Source organism: Kwoniella shandongensis, chromosome 4 (genome assembly GCF_008629635.2).
Source record: "Kwoniella shandongensis chromosome 4, complete sequence".
NCBI lineage: Eukaryota > Fungi > Basidiomycota > Tremellomycetes > Tremellales > Cryptococcaceae > Kwoniella > Kwoniella shandongensis.
In genome coordinates this window covers 737,014-750,944 of record NC_089290.1, presented here as the reverse complement: position 1 = coordinate 750,944, position 13,931 = coordinate 737,014, and the positions used below count along the sequence as shown (strand labels likewise).

Sequence of the window (13,931 nt, the reverse complement as noted above, 5' to 3'; positions counted from 1 at the left end):
AGATTAGGTGGATCAGGTCGCGTTGTGAGCAAAATGCAAGAGATAGACAGGTCGAATGTAGTCAATGCGGTTGAATGACAGTGAAATGACTTTACTTTTGCCCCGCGTCGAAAGGTGCAAAGGGGTCAGAGCGTAACGTGGCGTGAGGGCGATGCCTAATGATAATAGGATCGAGCCGCGAAGGAGCGACCAACCTCCACCCGATTTGCCACCTACCGTTTACATGAAGGATACTTTAGATAGCTATTACTTTGTTTGTCAAGTGTACATCATCAGCTGTCGTTCCCTACACGAGGATATCATCAAGATGCCCCGACTTCAGATCTTGCAGTAAGAATGGTCTCTTAGCTTTTCCAATCAACTGCTGATCCAACGTTTTTCGCCCAGACACAAATCATACCATCCCTATCTCGAGAAGAACAAGCAACGAGTTCGGGAGGACGAAGCGCGCGCGGCGGCAGAAGAACTTGCCCGAGAACAAAAGCGGGTCGATAATGTATGTATGATGGGCTACAATCGTATCTCATCTTATACATACAGTCTCTGAGCGATGAACTGATCGATGTGTATTGTAAGTAGGAAGCCGAAGCTCGACTAGATATCCTTCGACGCCGAGCCGGATCTCCATCCTTTCAACCCTCTGCGAACGACCAAGAAGAGGACAACCTCCCCTCGACATCGACGTCTCGCGATGGCTTTGCGAATGGAGGCGGATCGACCTTGATCGAAAAACATCGAAAGGCCAAAGCTAGAGAAGAGAAGAGGGAGAAGAAGAAAAGAGATAGGTTGGATTTCGATTTCCCCTCGGGCGATATAAGACGAGATAAAGGTAAAGAGAGGGAGAAAGAGCCTGATGCGGAGAGGGAGAAGGAGAGGGAAAGAGGTACCGGGACGGAGAAATGGGAAGTGGATGGACATTTGAATTTCTTTGCAGATCTGGAGAGGAATGTGAGTGGTTGACTTGACAAACGTTACACTCGATAGACTTGCCTCACTGTCGGACTTGATGTTCATCGGCATATCACCATCGTCCAAAATCAGAAGAAGGACGACTAGTCCTACTGTCATTCAAGTTGAAGAAAGCAGACTGATTGTTGTAATCCATTCGTTTAGGCTCCACCGGACAAACCCGTCCCAACCGCTGCCGAACTTGCCAAGAAGAAGAAAGATCAAGAAACTGGCCCTTTCACAATGTATCTCGGACGACCAGAACGTGAGACCAAGCCGTGGTATGCGGATAAAGATCTGCGTAGAGTGGAAGATATGGAAACTGGAGAAGAGGCAGAAGAGCGGAGAGCGAGAGACAAGTGAGTGTGCCCGACACGATGCAATCTCACCTATACAACTTATCAGCCCCGTTGTGTCAAGATTGCTAATGTGGATCGAGGAATCAGACGAAAAGATGCACGATCAAAAAATCGACATGACCCTTTAACGCAAATAGCGACTCTTCTTGCTCCATCTCCTCACAAATCACAATCGCGTATGAACAATAACCACAACCACAACCATAGCTCCAATACTCGTCAATTATCAGAAAGAGAGCGAGCTTTGGCTCTCATTGCCAAATCGTCCGGAACAGCCGCACCACCGAGACCAAGTTGGGATGATACGCCTTCTACAGTCAACGGAGGGGGGAGAACTTGGGCCGATGATTGGGAGAGACAGAAGAATAAAGCTGGTCATAGATTTTATGGGACAGGGTCGGGACCTGGTCCAAGGGAAGGGAGAGGGTGGGAGGTGTAGCGTAAAGGACGTGAAGAAGCACGTCAATGCAGATCCGGATGAGATATCTTCTCTCGGAGTAGAATTTGTATACGTTTGAAATGATTGTAGAACCACCACATAATGCATGGTACGACACGACGTGTATAAACTATAGTTTGGCTACATAAATGATCAGACATATAACAATACAGGAGGAAGTTATAATTATAAGTGAACGATTAATGATTGGAAAGGAGAGGGTACTACTAAAAAGAAGTGAAGAACGACGCTCCACAGGGGATCTAGTACTTGTTTGCGGGGATATAGTCAACATGGTCCCTTGGTCCAGCACCAGCGGCACCATGCGAGAACGGGGTATGGTGTCCTCTAATCCCATCCGGGCCAAGACAATGCTCGCACTCCTGACCCTCGACGTGGTTATGGTTATGGTTGTCGAGTCCGACGTCCCTAGTGTGGGGAACGGCGTATTCTACGTTTTGCTTGGCATAGCCACCGTTGATAGATTGGTGAGGAGGAGAAGGGTGTTCGACGTATGTTGACGCTGAGGGACGAGGTCGCGCTTCGAGTAGTTGAGAAAGCATGGTTTCAATCTTGTCAAGTCTAGCTTCCATAGGTCCGGGGTGTCGTTCGAGATCAAATACCTACAACACGCACATATGTAAGCATTACACGAGTTGTGTGCGGAAGTAGTCGACTCACTGCCTCGTTAGGACCCTCGGTCAAAAGATCTCCCAAACCAGGACCTGAAACGGCCAACGTCCTTCCGCCCTTCTCAACGTCATGAGGTGGAACGTAACCTCCGGTATTAGTGTTGGTGTTTGTGTTGGCGGTGCCAGATGAAGGAGCAGGTCGGGTAGGCTCGTCTCCATCGGACTCGGGACCGAGGACAGTCTCGTACTGGAGCCATTTCTAATCACAGACAAACAATCAGCTCAGATCTGGGCCCAGTGAACAGATGGTGGGGGACTCACGAGCATCTTGTAGAAGCCAGCAGCGATGGTAGCACCCAGAGCCGGACCGACCCAGTAGATCCAGTCTGAAGAGACATGTCGTATATCAGCAAACGTCACACGAACGACAGTTCTGACGAGCTGGTGTAAGCTGCGCCGAGGAAGACTCACGATAACCGCTGAAAGTCCTGAGCACGACGGCGGGACCGAACGATCGAGCAGGGTTGAGTGATCCACCAGTGTAGTAGACACCAAGCAACTCGGCGACCTATATGTACAATGTTAGCTGATTGTCCCGTCATACTTGACGAAAGCGGAGAATGGAGAACGCACGAAGAGGGCAAGTCCGATACCGATAGGAGCGATGAATGTAGCCTTGTGCTTCTCAGCGGCGAGAAGAAGGATAGCAAGCATGAGTCTGTGACGAGAGAGCAAACGATCAGCATCATTTCCAGACCTTTCGATTGGACTGGAGGCACACTCACAAAGAGGTGAGGAACATCTCGATGAACAAGCCTTGTACGATGGACGTTCCGCCACCAAGAGTAGTTCGGACGTTCCTGCGCATCTCGTCAGCACTATTCTCGCCACGGGTATTGAAGCTAGGGTGTACTCACAATGTACCCGGAGTAATAGCTTGGATGATCGCAGCACCCTATTACTTGCGATCAGTTATTTGTTCATAGGCAGAGAAAGCAGGGTGTTTACTCACGGTGATACCACCCAAGATCTGACTGAAAGTGAGCAAAGCTCCTCTGAGCGGGGTGAGAGCTCCGACAAGGACCATGCCGAGCGATACGGCGGGGTTGAAAAGACCTCCGGAAACACGGAAGAAGATCCAGGCGTTGACAGCGAGTGAGAATCCGAAAGAAAGAGCGATGTAGAGTCTGTTTAGAGTGGGGAAAAGCACGTCAGTCGATGAATTTATGTCAGGCTTGTAGGAGAGATGGATACTTACAAGTTGGAGGTGTTGGCGGTGGATGCGGCGGTACCGTCCTGGCCGGCCGTAGTGGCACCAGTGACAGATGTAGTAGGGATATTGGCGACGCTAAACAAGGAGAGGGAGTCAGCTCCGTCCTGAGACAAACATAGTGATCTGCCAACAAGTGTATACAGTAATATGTCAATACACCACTCCAAACTCACTTGGTACCGCCCAGAGCGAAGATCATGAACAACACAGTTCCAACATATTCACCAACCATAGCGATGAAATCTGACCACGACGACCACTCGCTATCAATAACGATTCACTCTAGTAAGGCCACGCTAACTTTGACACTCACGGTTCTTGATAGCAAGAGTCGCAGGACCCTGTGTCGGGGTCTTCAGATGCCAGTTGATCGGATTCCTCTTTTTCAACTGCTCTCTCCGATCGGGATGAGCAGCATTCATATTTGATAGATCATGGTTCGTTCGTGGGAGCGACATCGTGCGATTGATAGGATGTCTAATTCAAGTCTAGCTAGATAGGTAACCTAAGACACACTCTTTCGTTATGATAGGTGATGGGATGTACTAGTGTATGTGGGAGACCGGGCTATGACACCTGCAATGCATGTGTACAAATATATATATAGAGGAGACAAGACAGATCTGCTGCTATGAGTATAGTTAAAAAGTGACTACCCAAAAATGACGATCCTAAAAAGAAATAATACCCGACGTCATGATGCCGGTAATTGTACTTCCATTACCTTGTAGTGGTCACTCTTACGTGTTATTGGTGCTCAAGGTGTGGCGTGTAAGTACGATACGATGCGATACGATGCGATACGATGGGGTGGTGAGCGGAAAGATCGATGGCGTGGCATGGCACGGCATGGCATGACGAGCACTAAACGGTCTCACTTGTTAAAGGCTTTCTGTCTATTTGATCGAGATATCAAGTTTATTCCAAGCTATCATGAATATGTTGTGGACCTGAGCATCGTTTCGCCGCTGCAAATCTTCGTTTTCACGCTTCTAATTGGAGACGGTTCTTGGGAATCATCCTTCTTTCAGGAGTACGTTCGATCGTTCTCACCACGGCAGAAGTCAAGTGCTACGTGTACACATACAGTTCATACATACGTTCATTGTCCATGCGGAAATTCGCCTCTCAAATCCTGCGATTCAGTGATGTTCGTCACGTCGTACCTCGTTTCAGGGGTTTCCGCCGATCAAAGGCGTCACAGGCACACTTCCAAGTTCTTCGATACGAAAAAGAACAACGATGGAATATCCGTACTGTAGTAGTAGGTTTAGGGAAAGGAGTATGAAGTGCTGAAGGGAAGGATCGCATACATAGCAAAAGCCGTGTGCTGGAGTGTAAATGCAAAATGCCGCAAGGCCAAGCAACATTGACGTCCCGCCGAGAGATTTGGCGGAGGTTGAGGGTGATATCATATGTGGTGTGCCTCTCATCCAAATCTCCAGACAGCTTCTCGTCTGAATACTGCGTGTCAATAGGAATTCTACAGAAGAGGCAGTCTTGCAGAGCGCTTCAATCTAAACAACCGTGAACAGGCAACATCTTCTATCAATTGGACCCCACAATCGTTTACTAGGATCTCCGAATAATTCCAACCTGTCAGAAAGACGACTAATCCTTGTTGGATCTACAGCATCACCTGACTTGCTAGACGTGCTAATCTGGCTGACCTCGTGGCATATTGATGGTCAGATGATTTTCGTCTCTGCGCTTCATGCGTAATTCTGATCTTCTGCATTGAGCTGTCTACAAGGGCGAAACACTAACATACCCAATCAGCGAAGACGATATATATCTGCATCCCTTGCCGGAATAACCACCCAAGTGTACTCAAGTACTGTGCAGCTACTAACAGTTACACAACATCTACATATACGACTAAGCACAAACACAATATCATGGAGTTCGGAGCAAACTTGCACGGTACGGATACGCCGAACGCACTGCCAAGTTCGGTCCTACGAGCGACTACTGCCATCTTCTCCGGTCAGCGGGACCAAGATGCGTTTGGTAAGTACCCCGTCGGCATAGTTGGCTCTAAGGCAAGGTAGCGGAGGAACCTGAAGCAGCGGACGAATGGACCTGTATCTCAGGCGGTGTACTGATCTCTTATCTGTAGATAGAACAGTTGACGAATCGTTGAGCAAGGCGGGATATTCTTCTTCTGCCGACACGGCCAGTTCGACCAACACACAAACTATGGCAGACGATATGAGGTCATCCACCAACACTGGTAGTGCGAACGACGACAATGTGAGTATATGATTCAATCATCGGCTCTACTTGCTTGACATTGTACAATTTCGGATAGGCTCACAGGGTTTGATTTGGTAATGATGGGGTTGGGGGTGAAAGTCGCCGACGAGCATCAATCTGTTGTACACCCTTACGTGAGACGTTGTGGGACATGAGTCGATTCGATTTCATACGATATTCGACATTTCATGGAGGGTTTGGCAGTATGGTGGAGCAGGAGGAAATGGGACGAAACAGTCCGTGAAACGAAACGAATGAATGAATGCATTGTGTTTGAGAGTCTCAAGCTTTGGCGTCAAGTCCACTCTGTGTAAGACGGACACAATCTGAGTCCCAATAGAGCAATAGCTCTACCCAGTCCGAATCCTGGAACAGCCTGTTGTTTCACTGAGCAGGTTCGCTCGTTGTGACACTGTCGATGCTAATTGCATGCTGTTGCTCGCGATGAATTACGCTCGCTTGCTCATCTATGTAAATCTATCTATGCGAATCTATGACACAGCAGATCGATCCGTTTTGTCTAACGCTACAATCGATTGATCCCGGCTAACTGCGCGGAACCTCGAAGATCACCTCCTTACTCGTCCTGGCTCAACTCTGTTTGGGCTCTTCGCTTAGCCGCGTTTCCTGCCAAAGCTCGCTTGAACGCATCGAGGGAAGGACCGCCACCTGATCCACTCGCTCTTCGGTGGAAAGCCAACTCTGCTCGTTTCTCCTCGTCGGTCTCTTCAGCTCCGGGGGAACCTGGTCGACTGTTGGCTGGTGATCCGACAACGCTGTCGTTACCTGTCAATTCGTCGGAAGGCTTGAATGAAGTGGGGTTTCGAACAGCACCGCCCGAGAAGGAGTTGGATCGGGAGACAGCAGGAGTGACAACGGGTGTGACGTCGGGGGTAGCTCGAGGTGAGTATCGGTCGACAGGTTGTTCGATGATCAAGTTGAAAGTCTTGGTAGCGGGGTCCCATTGGGCGGCGACGTGGGAAAGATCCTCGACGAGGAAATCAGGTCGTTCCTTCTCGAGCTCTTCGCGGGTATGGGAAGTACATGTGGCAAGGACGAGAGCACCAGAAGCTTTACCGGATCGGATACCTGTAGGTGCGTCTTCAACAACGATGGCTACAAAAGGGAAGGGACAGTCAGCATATGGTGTCTGTGATATACAACCGGGGGCTCAACTCACACTCGAAGGGAGATGCGTTACAACCAGAGGCACCAAGCAAGTAAGGGTCGGGGAAGGGCTTGCCTCGGGTGACAGAGTCAGCAGTGACGAACACCTTCGGTGTTGTCAAGCCAGCGATAGGGATAGCCTTTCCGGCGTAGAAGTATGTTGCTGTGAATCACGTGAAGTCAGCACAGTTGAATTAAGGCTTGATTACAATACGGTAACTCACATGAAGTGCAGATAGCCCACTTCTCCTCTCCATCTCGCATCTCCTTGTCGGAGCTCAGGTCGTCAAGAAGCTTCTTGACACCGGGCAAGACCTCGATACCGCCTGAACCGGAAGTTCGGGCAAGTTCCTCGGCAGCTTCGAGAATGGCAGTCTCGAATCGGATGACTTCTGATGCAAGGAGTTCGGGGTCCGAGATGTTACACCATTTCCTGAGAACGTCAATTGTTCTCATACCGTGGGCGGCTAAAAAAAAGAGGAGTCTCATCAGCACATGCAACAATATGCAATTTGAGCCACTAGTCACTCACATCGCAAGATGTCGTCGAGATCAAGGGTGTAGCTTTTGGAGAACAGCTCCCAAGCTTTGACAACGGCTCCACTAGAGTTGATCAAAGTTCCGTCCATGTCAAAGAGCACGGACTCAACGTTGATAGAGACGACGTGAGGGTCAGTGACGGGAGTGAGCTGACCGGAAGCGAGGGAAGCGAAAGATCCTCGTCGAGATGGGGCAGCGGAAGGGGGGGCAGAGTTGGCAGGGGTGTTGACGGCCGACATGGCGAAGGCGGATTTAGTGAAGACGGACATGGTGGATGGGAGTTATGTGCAGGTAGGTGTGTGATGCGGTGTAGTGTTGCTGTTATGCCTATAGGCTTTTGATGTTTGTCTTTGTCTTTGGATGCAAGTTTGCAAGTGGCGATGCTGATGATGGTAAAGAAGAAAGAAACAACAAGAGATCTGACTTTCAGTTTTGACGAATGACTCTTGTTCGGTTTCTGTCGGGCTGAAGGAGAAGGTTGTGGTCTTGTCTCGTCGTTCTCTTGTTAAACGGACTGTTACCTACCCTCTTGTGTGACTGGGCTGTGTGTCTTGGGAGAGAACGTCTTTCCCACCAGAAGCCGTTTCACCCGACGGGAATGAATTCCTTTCCTTTGGCTCCAACCCCAAAAAATCATCTCATTGCAACGCCTCAATGACGTGTAGTGCATACTAAAATAAATTTGTAGCCGAACCGGATTGATCTCAGCAAAACCTGCACCTGCGTCGACCCGCTTCAAGCAACGATACTCGTATAATAATATCAGTCAGGGTCCAGGCGGAAGGAAATTTTTCAATCATCTCGTTGTGGTGGGCGTAACCGGCGGCACGGTATCAGATTTAGTAATCTTCTTTTTCCGCATGACGTCGGTGTCGCAATTTTTCCAGACGTTTCATCCAGTCTCAGACCCTTGCTCTTTCACATTGCTAGGATATTTGGGGGAGTCAATCGCCTGCTACAGCCAAAAAGCCAAAACTGTACATAGCCAAAGCTCCACTTATTCTGCTATCTACTTCCATGCCCTGACTTTGTGGGAGATTAGATGGCCGTGTGAGAATCGATATGCTTCTCTTGCTCTGCCTTCCTGCCTTGGGAGCAAATTTTCTCGCTTCGAAGCCAACCTACATCCGCTTGCGGGCGTGCGATCTTATGATCAACGATCAAACCATACTACGGTTACTGAACGCCCATGACTCATCCGGTATGCCCGAATAATCACGCGCACCTACGTCTAGGCATTCCGCTCCCTTCGGTGACGTTTCGGCATTGGGGGTGCAAGTCGGTCAGAAGCACCGCAGGAGAAGAGTAGATGATGCATGCATCTACCTACCTGAGCGGTGTATTGGACAACTGCAATTGAATCAGCTCACTCTTGATTGCCACTGCTATTTTGCATTTGTTTTCTACCAACATAAACAGAATCTTAAAACTAGCACAACACATCGTCAACTAGCATTACCATCACGAACTAAACACACACACACACATACACACACATCATGTCAGCCGCATCTACAGCTCCTTCATCGCCCGAGGTCGTCCAGCAATTCTCTGACCTCGACATCGCGTCCACCGTCACCACTCCTGGTGAGTGATCTTCTTCCAGCGCAAAGTTGGAAAGGACTGTACTAACTTCTCCTAATACAGCCGTCACTCGACCTTCCTCCCCTATCCCAGCTGCCCTCCCACCATCTCCTTTGCCCTCTGGCAAGCACAAGATCGCTGTCATTGGATCAGGATCATGGGGTTCTGCTTTGGCAAAGATCGCAGCTGAGAATGCGTGGAGACGAAAAGACGACTTCCACTCTGAAGTCAGGATGTGGGTCCGAGAGAAGATTGTGAGTTGCTTCGTCGGACATTCGACATAGATGTGAACGCTAACCTCTACCTGTTCTTCCTACGCTCAGGTCAACGGAAAGCCCTTGACACACGTCATTAACCGAACTCATCTCAACTCTCGATACCTCCCCGACATCACTCTCCCCAAGAACCTTGTCGCCGTCCCTCATCTCAAGGACGTCGTCAAGGACGCCACCCTCATCGTTTTTGTTGTTCCCCATCAATTCCTCCACACCGTTCTCTCTGAGCTTTCCAAGCCCGGTGTGCTCACCCCTGGTGCTCGAGCTATCAGCGCTATCAAGGGTGTCGAGGTCAACGGTACCGACATCCAGACCTTTGCAAGCTTGATAGAAGCCAAGGTCGGCACTCCTTGTTCCGCTCTGAGTGGTGCCAACATCGCTCTCGAGGGTGAGTCTCTTGGGCAGGTGCATTCAGACGAATGTTTACTAATAAAAATACGCAGTTGCCCTCGGACAATTCTGTGAGACCACCATTGGTTGTCCTACCCACGACGACTCTCTCCTCTGGTCAGCAGTCTTCAACGCCCCTACTTTCCGAGTCGCAACGGTCGAAGACGTCAACGGTGTGTCTCTCGGTGGAGCGCTCAAGAACATTGTCGCTCTCGCCGCTGGATTCGTGGATGGTCTGGGTCTTGGCGGTAACACCAAGGCTGCCATTCTTCGAATCGGCCTGAAAGAGATGACCGAGTTCTGTTTGGAGTTTTTCGAGGGTTCAAAGGCTGAAACGTGAGTGTGGACGAGAAGTATCTCTCATAATGGCTTAGCTGATATCGTAAACATCTGTAGCTTCTCAAACGAGTCCGCTGGTATCGCCGACCTGATCACCACATGCTACGGTGGCCGAAACCGAAAGTGTGCCGAGGAGTTTGTTAAGTCTGGACAATCTTTCGAGCACATTGAGCGAAAGTTGCTCAATGGTCAAAAGCTTCAAGGAACAGCTACTGCCGAAGAGGTCAACAACTTCCTCGTTGCCAGGAAGCGGGCTCATGCGTATCCCTTGTTTGAGAAAGTGTTCCAGATCGCTTTCGAGGGATTGTCACCCAAACAGCTGGTCGTTGGGTTGTAAGCGGATTTTGGAGTACCGCGGATCGTGTAGCATATATTAAAGGAAAACCTCAGGTTTGACAGAGTCAATACCGTATCGTAGCATAGACATTTCTCGAATTAGATTAAATAGACAGCATTGTGGAGATGTCATTCAGTGACGATTGCATTGAACATTCAGCAACAATCACATGGGCACGGACCACTTGGGTCTCGGTTAATGTTGGTGTGTCCAGGGAAGAGAGAAAGGGGGAGTTCAATTTTTGCCGAGTGTGTTGTGTGGTTTCAGTCAGTGCGGTGGCAAGTCATGTGATCATCCGTTTTCTCCATGTTTATGAGAATGTGTGTGTGTGTGTGTGTACGCGGGTATCTTTATAAGATCTCCCTTTCTCACTTGGACGTCGTCAATACCGCATCTTGACAAACTGTTAACATAATTTACAACGACTATTCTCGCTACCATCGACTTCTAACATCAACATCGACAACAAAATACTCGGCGGCCACCCGATTTAGTATGGTCGAACCTCTGCACGAGGAAATTCACCAAAACATATCACAACTCCCCCTAGATGTACTCGGTAACATCGTAGCGCTCATTCCACCACCATTCTACTCGTCTATCCCTCCTACAGAACCGACCACTACACCTTTACCAGAAGTACTCGATGCGATCGACCCGACACCGTATCCCAAGCAGAACCATACCCAGCTAATCTCGGCTTTCTCACGCTCTTCTGTGAAATGTCTCGAGGCGGCTAGACCTTGGTTGTGGGAGAACGTGGATGTCAGATCGGGCAGAGGATGGTTGGCCATCGTCAATGCTCTTACAGAAGAAGTGGTGGAAGTGGAGAACACATCAGAGTCTATTACTCCAGCTTCGTCTGGAGGAGCAGTTGCCGTCGCTGGGCCAAGCTCGACAACAGCGTTGCCGATCTCGATTCAACCTGTCTCAGGACCCGAGGCTCATAGAGCTCCCGCAACTATTTCACAAGGATACATAGCTCATACCTTACCTCCCGTCTCATCCTCATTTGCCTACCCTAATGGAAGTTCCTCTTTGTCCGCTGCGATTGGCAGTATCAACGTCAATATTCCAACCCAATACGCATATTCGCCTCCACAACCTTCCCATATTCACATGCTCCTAACCCCTCCTACATCCCGGAACGCCTCGCCCCATCACAAATTATCCGTCAACCCACATCCCGAACAACCTCCAACAGCAACCACCTCCATCATCACTTCGCCTACCACCCTCGCCTACAAGACAAGTCTACGAGGCCGATCGCGCAGTCCTCGGCGAAATGTCGGCTTCGACACTGAATCTATAGACGCTGTTGTGGACCGAAGTGCAAGTACTAGCTCCCATGGATCTGGAGGTAGTCGAAAGGGATTCCTGCAACGGCGTAGCAGTCTTTCCAGATCGCGAGTGTGGAACGAACATGAGATACATGACGATGAGGAGGAGGAAGAAGCAGATGAGGTTCCACCTTTGGCAGCGGCGGTGACGGCAAGGTTGGGAGTCATTACAGCGCGTACAGCAGGCAATGTGGAGAACAATCCTCATCCGGATCTTTTACCGCCTCCAGGACCCTACATACGACATTTGAACTTTACAAACTTTAGAACTATTGGGAGTCGACGGACTCAGGATGAAGCGGTCAGAGGGAGATTCGTCACTGCTGGAAGATTAGAGGGTGTTATCAAGGTGAGAGTATAGTTTGTTGCGCCGGGTGAAGTGTCTCGCTGACACCCGTCGAAGAACGCCCCAAATTTGGTATCCCTTCTCATGACCGAGTACGTCGACTCGGCACTCAGCTACTTTGTCATAGAAGAACTCTTCTTCCGAGGTTCTCGTCGACCACGAGTTCGATCTCCGTCAAAATCGCTTAGTCGTGTTCGTTCACTGTCCATTGGCCCAGCCCTTTCCGTCACCTCCACAACACATGACCAGCTGGATCCACCGCGACCCACATACGTACCGTATGAGGACGAGACGGAGGACCAAAAATGGAATCGAAGGGCGATGTTCACGCCATTGGAAGCGCTGGATCTGACGGGATGTGTCAGCCCAGTCTTTCACGAGGCTATGACCAAGTTCTTCTACACTTGGTTGGCACCAGACGAGGATACTACCGAGGATGAGGACACGCGTGGGCGAGGAAGAGGCAGATCGAGAAGGAAGAGTGCCAATGGGCTTGCATCCCCTGAAGCGACAGAGGACGAAAGTGAGGCTCATGGATGGCGACACTCGCCAAGACGGACACCGAGATTCCGATCCATCCGCCGATTATGTCTTCGCATGTGCACTTCGCTCGAACCTGCCGTCATCACAGGACTCGTCTTCGCCTGTCCATCTTTGACTCATCTCGACTTGTCCAACACAAAAGTCCCCAACGAACTTCTGATTTACCTTACGGAAAGCTGTCCTCGAAACGTCCGTCTGACTTCGCTCAGTCTTGCGCGATGCCCTCGACTCGACTCACGGGTCATCGTCGACTTCATCTGCGAGTCCCCTGCCACCCGTGATCTGATCGACTTGAACCTGTTTGTCAATCCTACACAAGGAAAGGCGATTGAGGGTGAAGATTTGATGCGACTGATCAAGGAGGCGCCATGTATCAAAAGCGGGAAACTGCGCTATCTCGATTTGTCCTCGGCGAAATTCACCTCGGCTCATCTTGCTAAAGACGTTTTTCCGCCTCAACCTACTTTGATCAGCTTGGGATTGTCGCACATCCCTACGCTTAGTCTCCCGCCTATCGCCGACTTCTTGCTGAATGTAGCGCCTTCTGTGGAAATCCTCACTCTGGCTGGAACGGCCTCGACGTCAAGTCTCGGTGTCTCGCAATCGTCCTTGCAACTCACCTTGGAACTGCATGCACGGTTGATCAACCCCCTCACTACTGTCCCATTCTCCCTTTCGAACCTCAATCTATCTGGAGGAGTCAACACGGTCAACCTGAACCCTGGTCCAACTCGACTACGAGTGATCGAACTGATCCGACCCGTGCGTCATCTGATAGCGACGAACGGAAGTGGTGAATGGAAAGTCGTGAAATCCAAAGGCGGAAGGGGATGGTATGTCGATCTCTCAGCCGGATGGAGGCATGACCCAACCAAACCGGGAGAGATGGAGTTTGTCAGACATTTACCGAGGACGGATGAGAGAAGACAATGGTTGAACGAACTGGCTGAAGCGGGAGGGAGGGTGGGGAGTAATGTCGGTTGGCACAGTAGGAAGATGGAGGTGATCAGGGGGATGGGGATGATTAATAGGGAAGAAGGGATGGCAGGTGCTGGCGCATATGCGTTTGAGGAGTAATATTTGGGCTTCACAGTACTTACTGCGATGTTATAATGTTGTACCATGTTACAAAAAGTCCTACACCGGATCGATTAGCCTGCATA

General features: G+C 49.9%; 6 protein-coding genes across 6 annotated transcripts; 4 read left to right on the top strand and 2 right to left on the bottom strand.

Annotated features, from left to right (window-relative positions):
- Positions 1-307: 307 nt before the first annotated feature.
- On the top strand, positions 308-1,746 carry CI109_102298 (uncharacterized protein; the record flags this gene model as incomplete). Its single annotated transcript, XM_032008247.1, has 5 exons — positions 308-330; positions 388-496; positions 580-948; positions 1,114-1,307; positions 1,395-1,746. The coding sequence occupies 5 exons, from the start codon at positions 308-310 to the stop codon at positions 1,744-1,746; spliced, it is 1,047 nt and encodes a 348-aa protein (XP_031857456.1).
- Positions 1,747-2,009: 263 nt separating this feature from the next.
- CI109_102297 (uncharacterized protein) lies at positions 2,010-4,109 on the bottom strand (the record flags this gene model as incomplete). The annotated part of the gene is made up of 11 exons (XM_032008246.1): positions 2,010-2,369; positions 2,428-2,637; positions 2,700-2,764; positions 2,850-2,946; positions 3,012-3,096; positions 3,164-3,238; positions 3,296-3,333; positions 3,391-3,565; positions 3,637-3,726; positions 3,825-3,894; positions 3,965-4,109. 11 exons carry the CDS (start codon positions 4,107-4,109, stop codon positions 2,010-2,012), a joined length of 1,410 nt encoding a protein of 469 aa, XP_031857455.1.
- Positions 4,110-5,549: 1,440 nt separating this feature from the next.
- CI109_102296 (uncharacterized protein) lies at positions 5,550-5,977 on the top strand (the record flags this gene model as incomplete). Its single annotated transcript, XM_032008245.1, has 3 exons — positions 5,550-5,661; positions 5,771-5,904; positions 5,963-5,977. The coding sequence occupies 3 exons, from the start codon at positions 5,550-5,552 to the stop codon at positions 5,975-5,977; spliced, it is 261 nt and encodes an 86-aa protein (XP_031857454.1).
- Positions 5,978-6,484: 507 nt separating this feature from the next.
- On the bottom strand, positions 6,485-7,883 carry CI109_102295 (uncharacterized protein; the record flags this gene model as incomplete). Its single annotated transcript, XM_032008244.1, has 4 exons — positions 6,485-7,023; positions 7,088-7,237; positions 7,299-7,541; positions 7,607-7,883. 4 exons carry the CDS (start codon positions 7,881-7,883, stop codon positions 6,485-6,487), a joined length of 1,209 nt encoding a protein of 402 aa, XP_031857453.1.
- A 1,230-nt stretch (positions 7,884-9,113) lies between these two features.
- On the top strand, positions 9,114-10,539 carry CI109_102294 (glycerol-3-phosphate dehydrogenase (NAD(+)); the record flags this gene model as incomplete). Its single annotated transcript, XM_032008243.1, has 5 exons — positions 9,114-9,201; positions 9,262-9,452; positions 9,522-9,861; positions 9,917-10,199; positions 10,260-10,539. 5 exons carry the CDS (start codon positions 9,114-9,116, stop codon positions 10,537-10,539), a joined length of 1,182 nt encoding a protein of 393 aa, XP_031857452.1.
- Positions 10,540-11,034: 495 nt separating this feature from the next.
- CI109_102293 (uncharacterized protein) lies at positions 11,035-13,845 on the top strand (the record flags this gene model as incomplete). Its single annotated transcript, XM_032008242.1, has 2 exons — positions 11,035-12,228; positions 12,283-13,845. 2 exons carry the CDS (start codon positions 11,035-11,037, stop codon positions 13,843-13,845), a joined length of 2,757 nt encoding a protein of 918 aa, XP_031857451.1.
- Between the last annotated feature and the right edge of the window lie 86 nt (positions 13,846-13,931).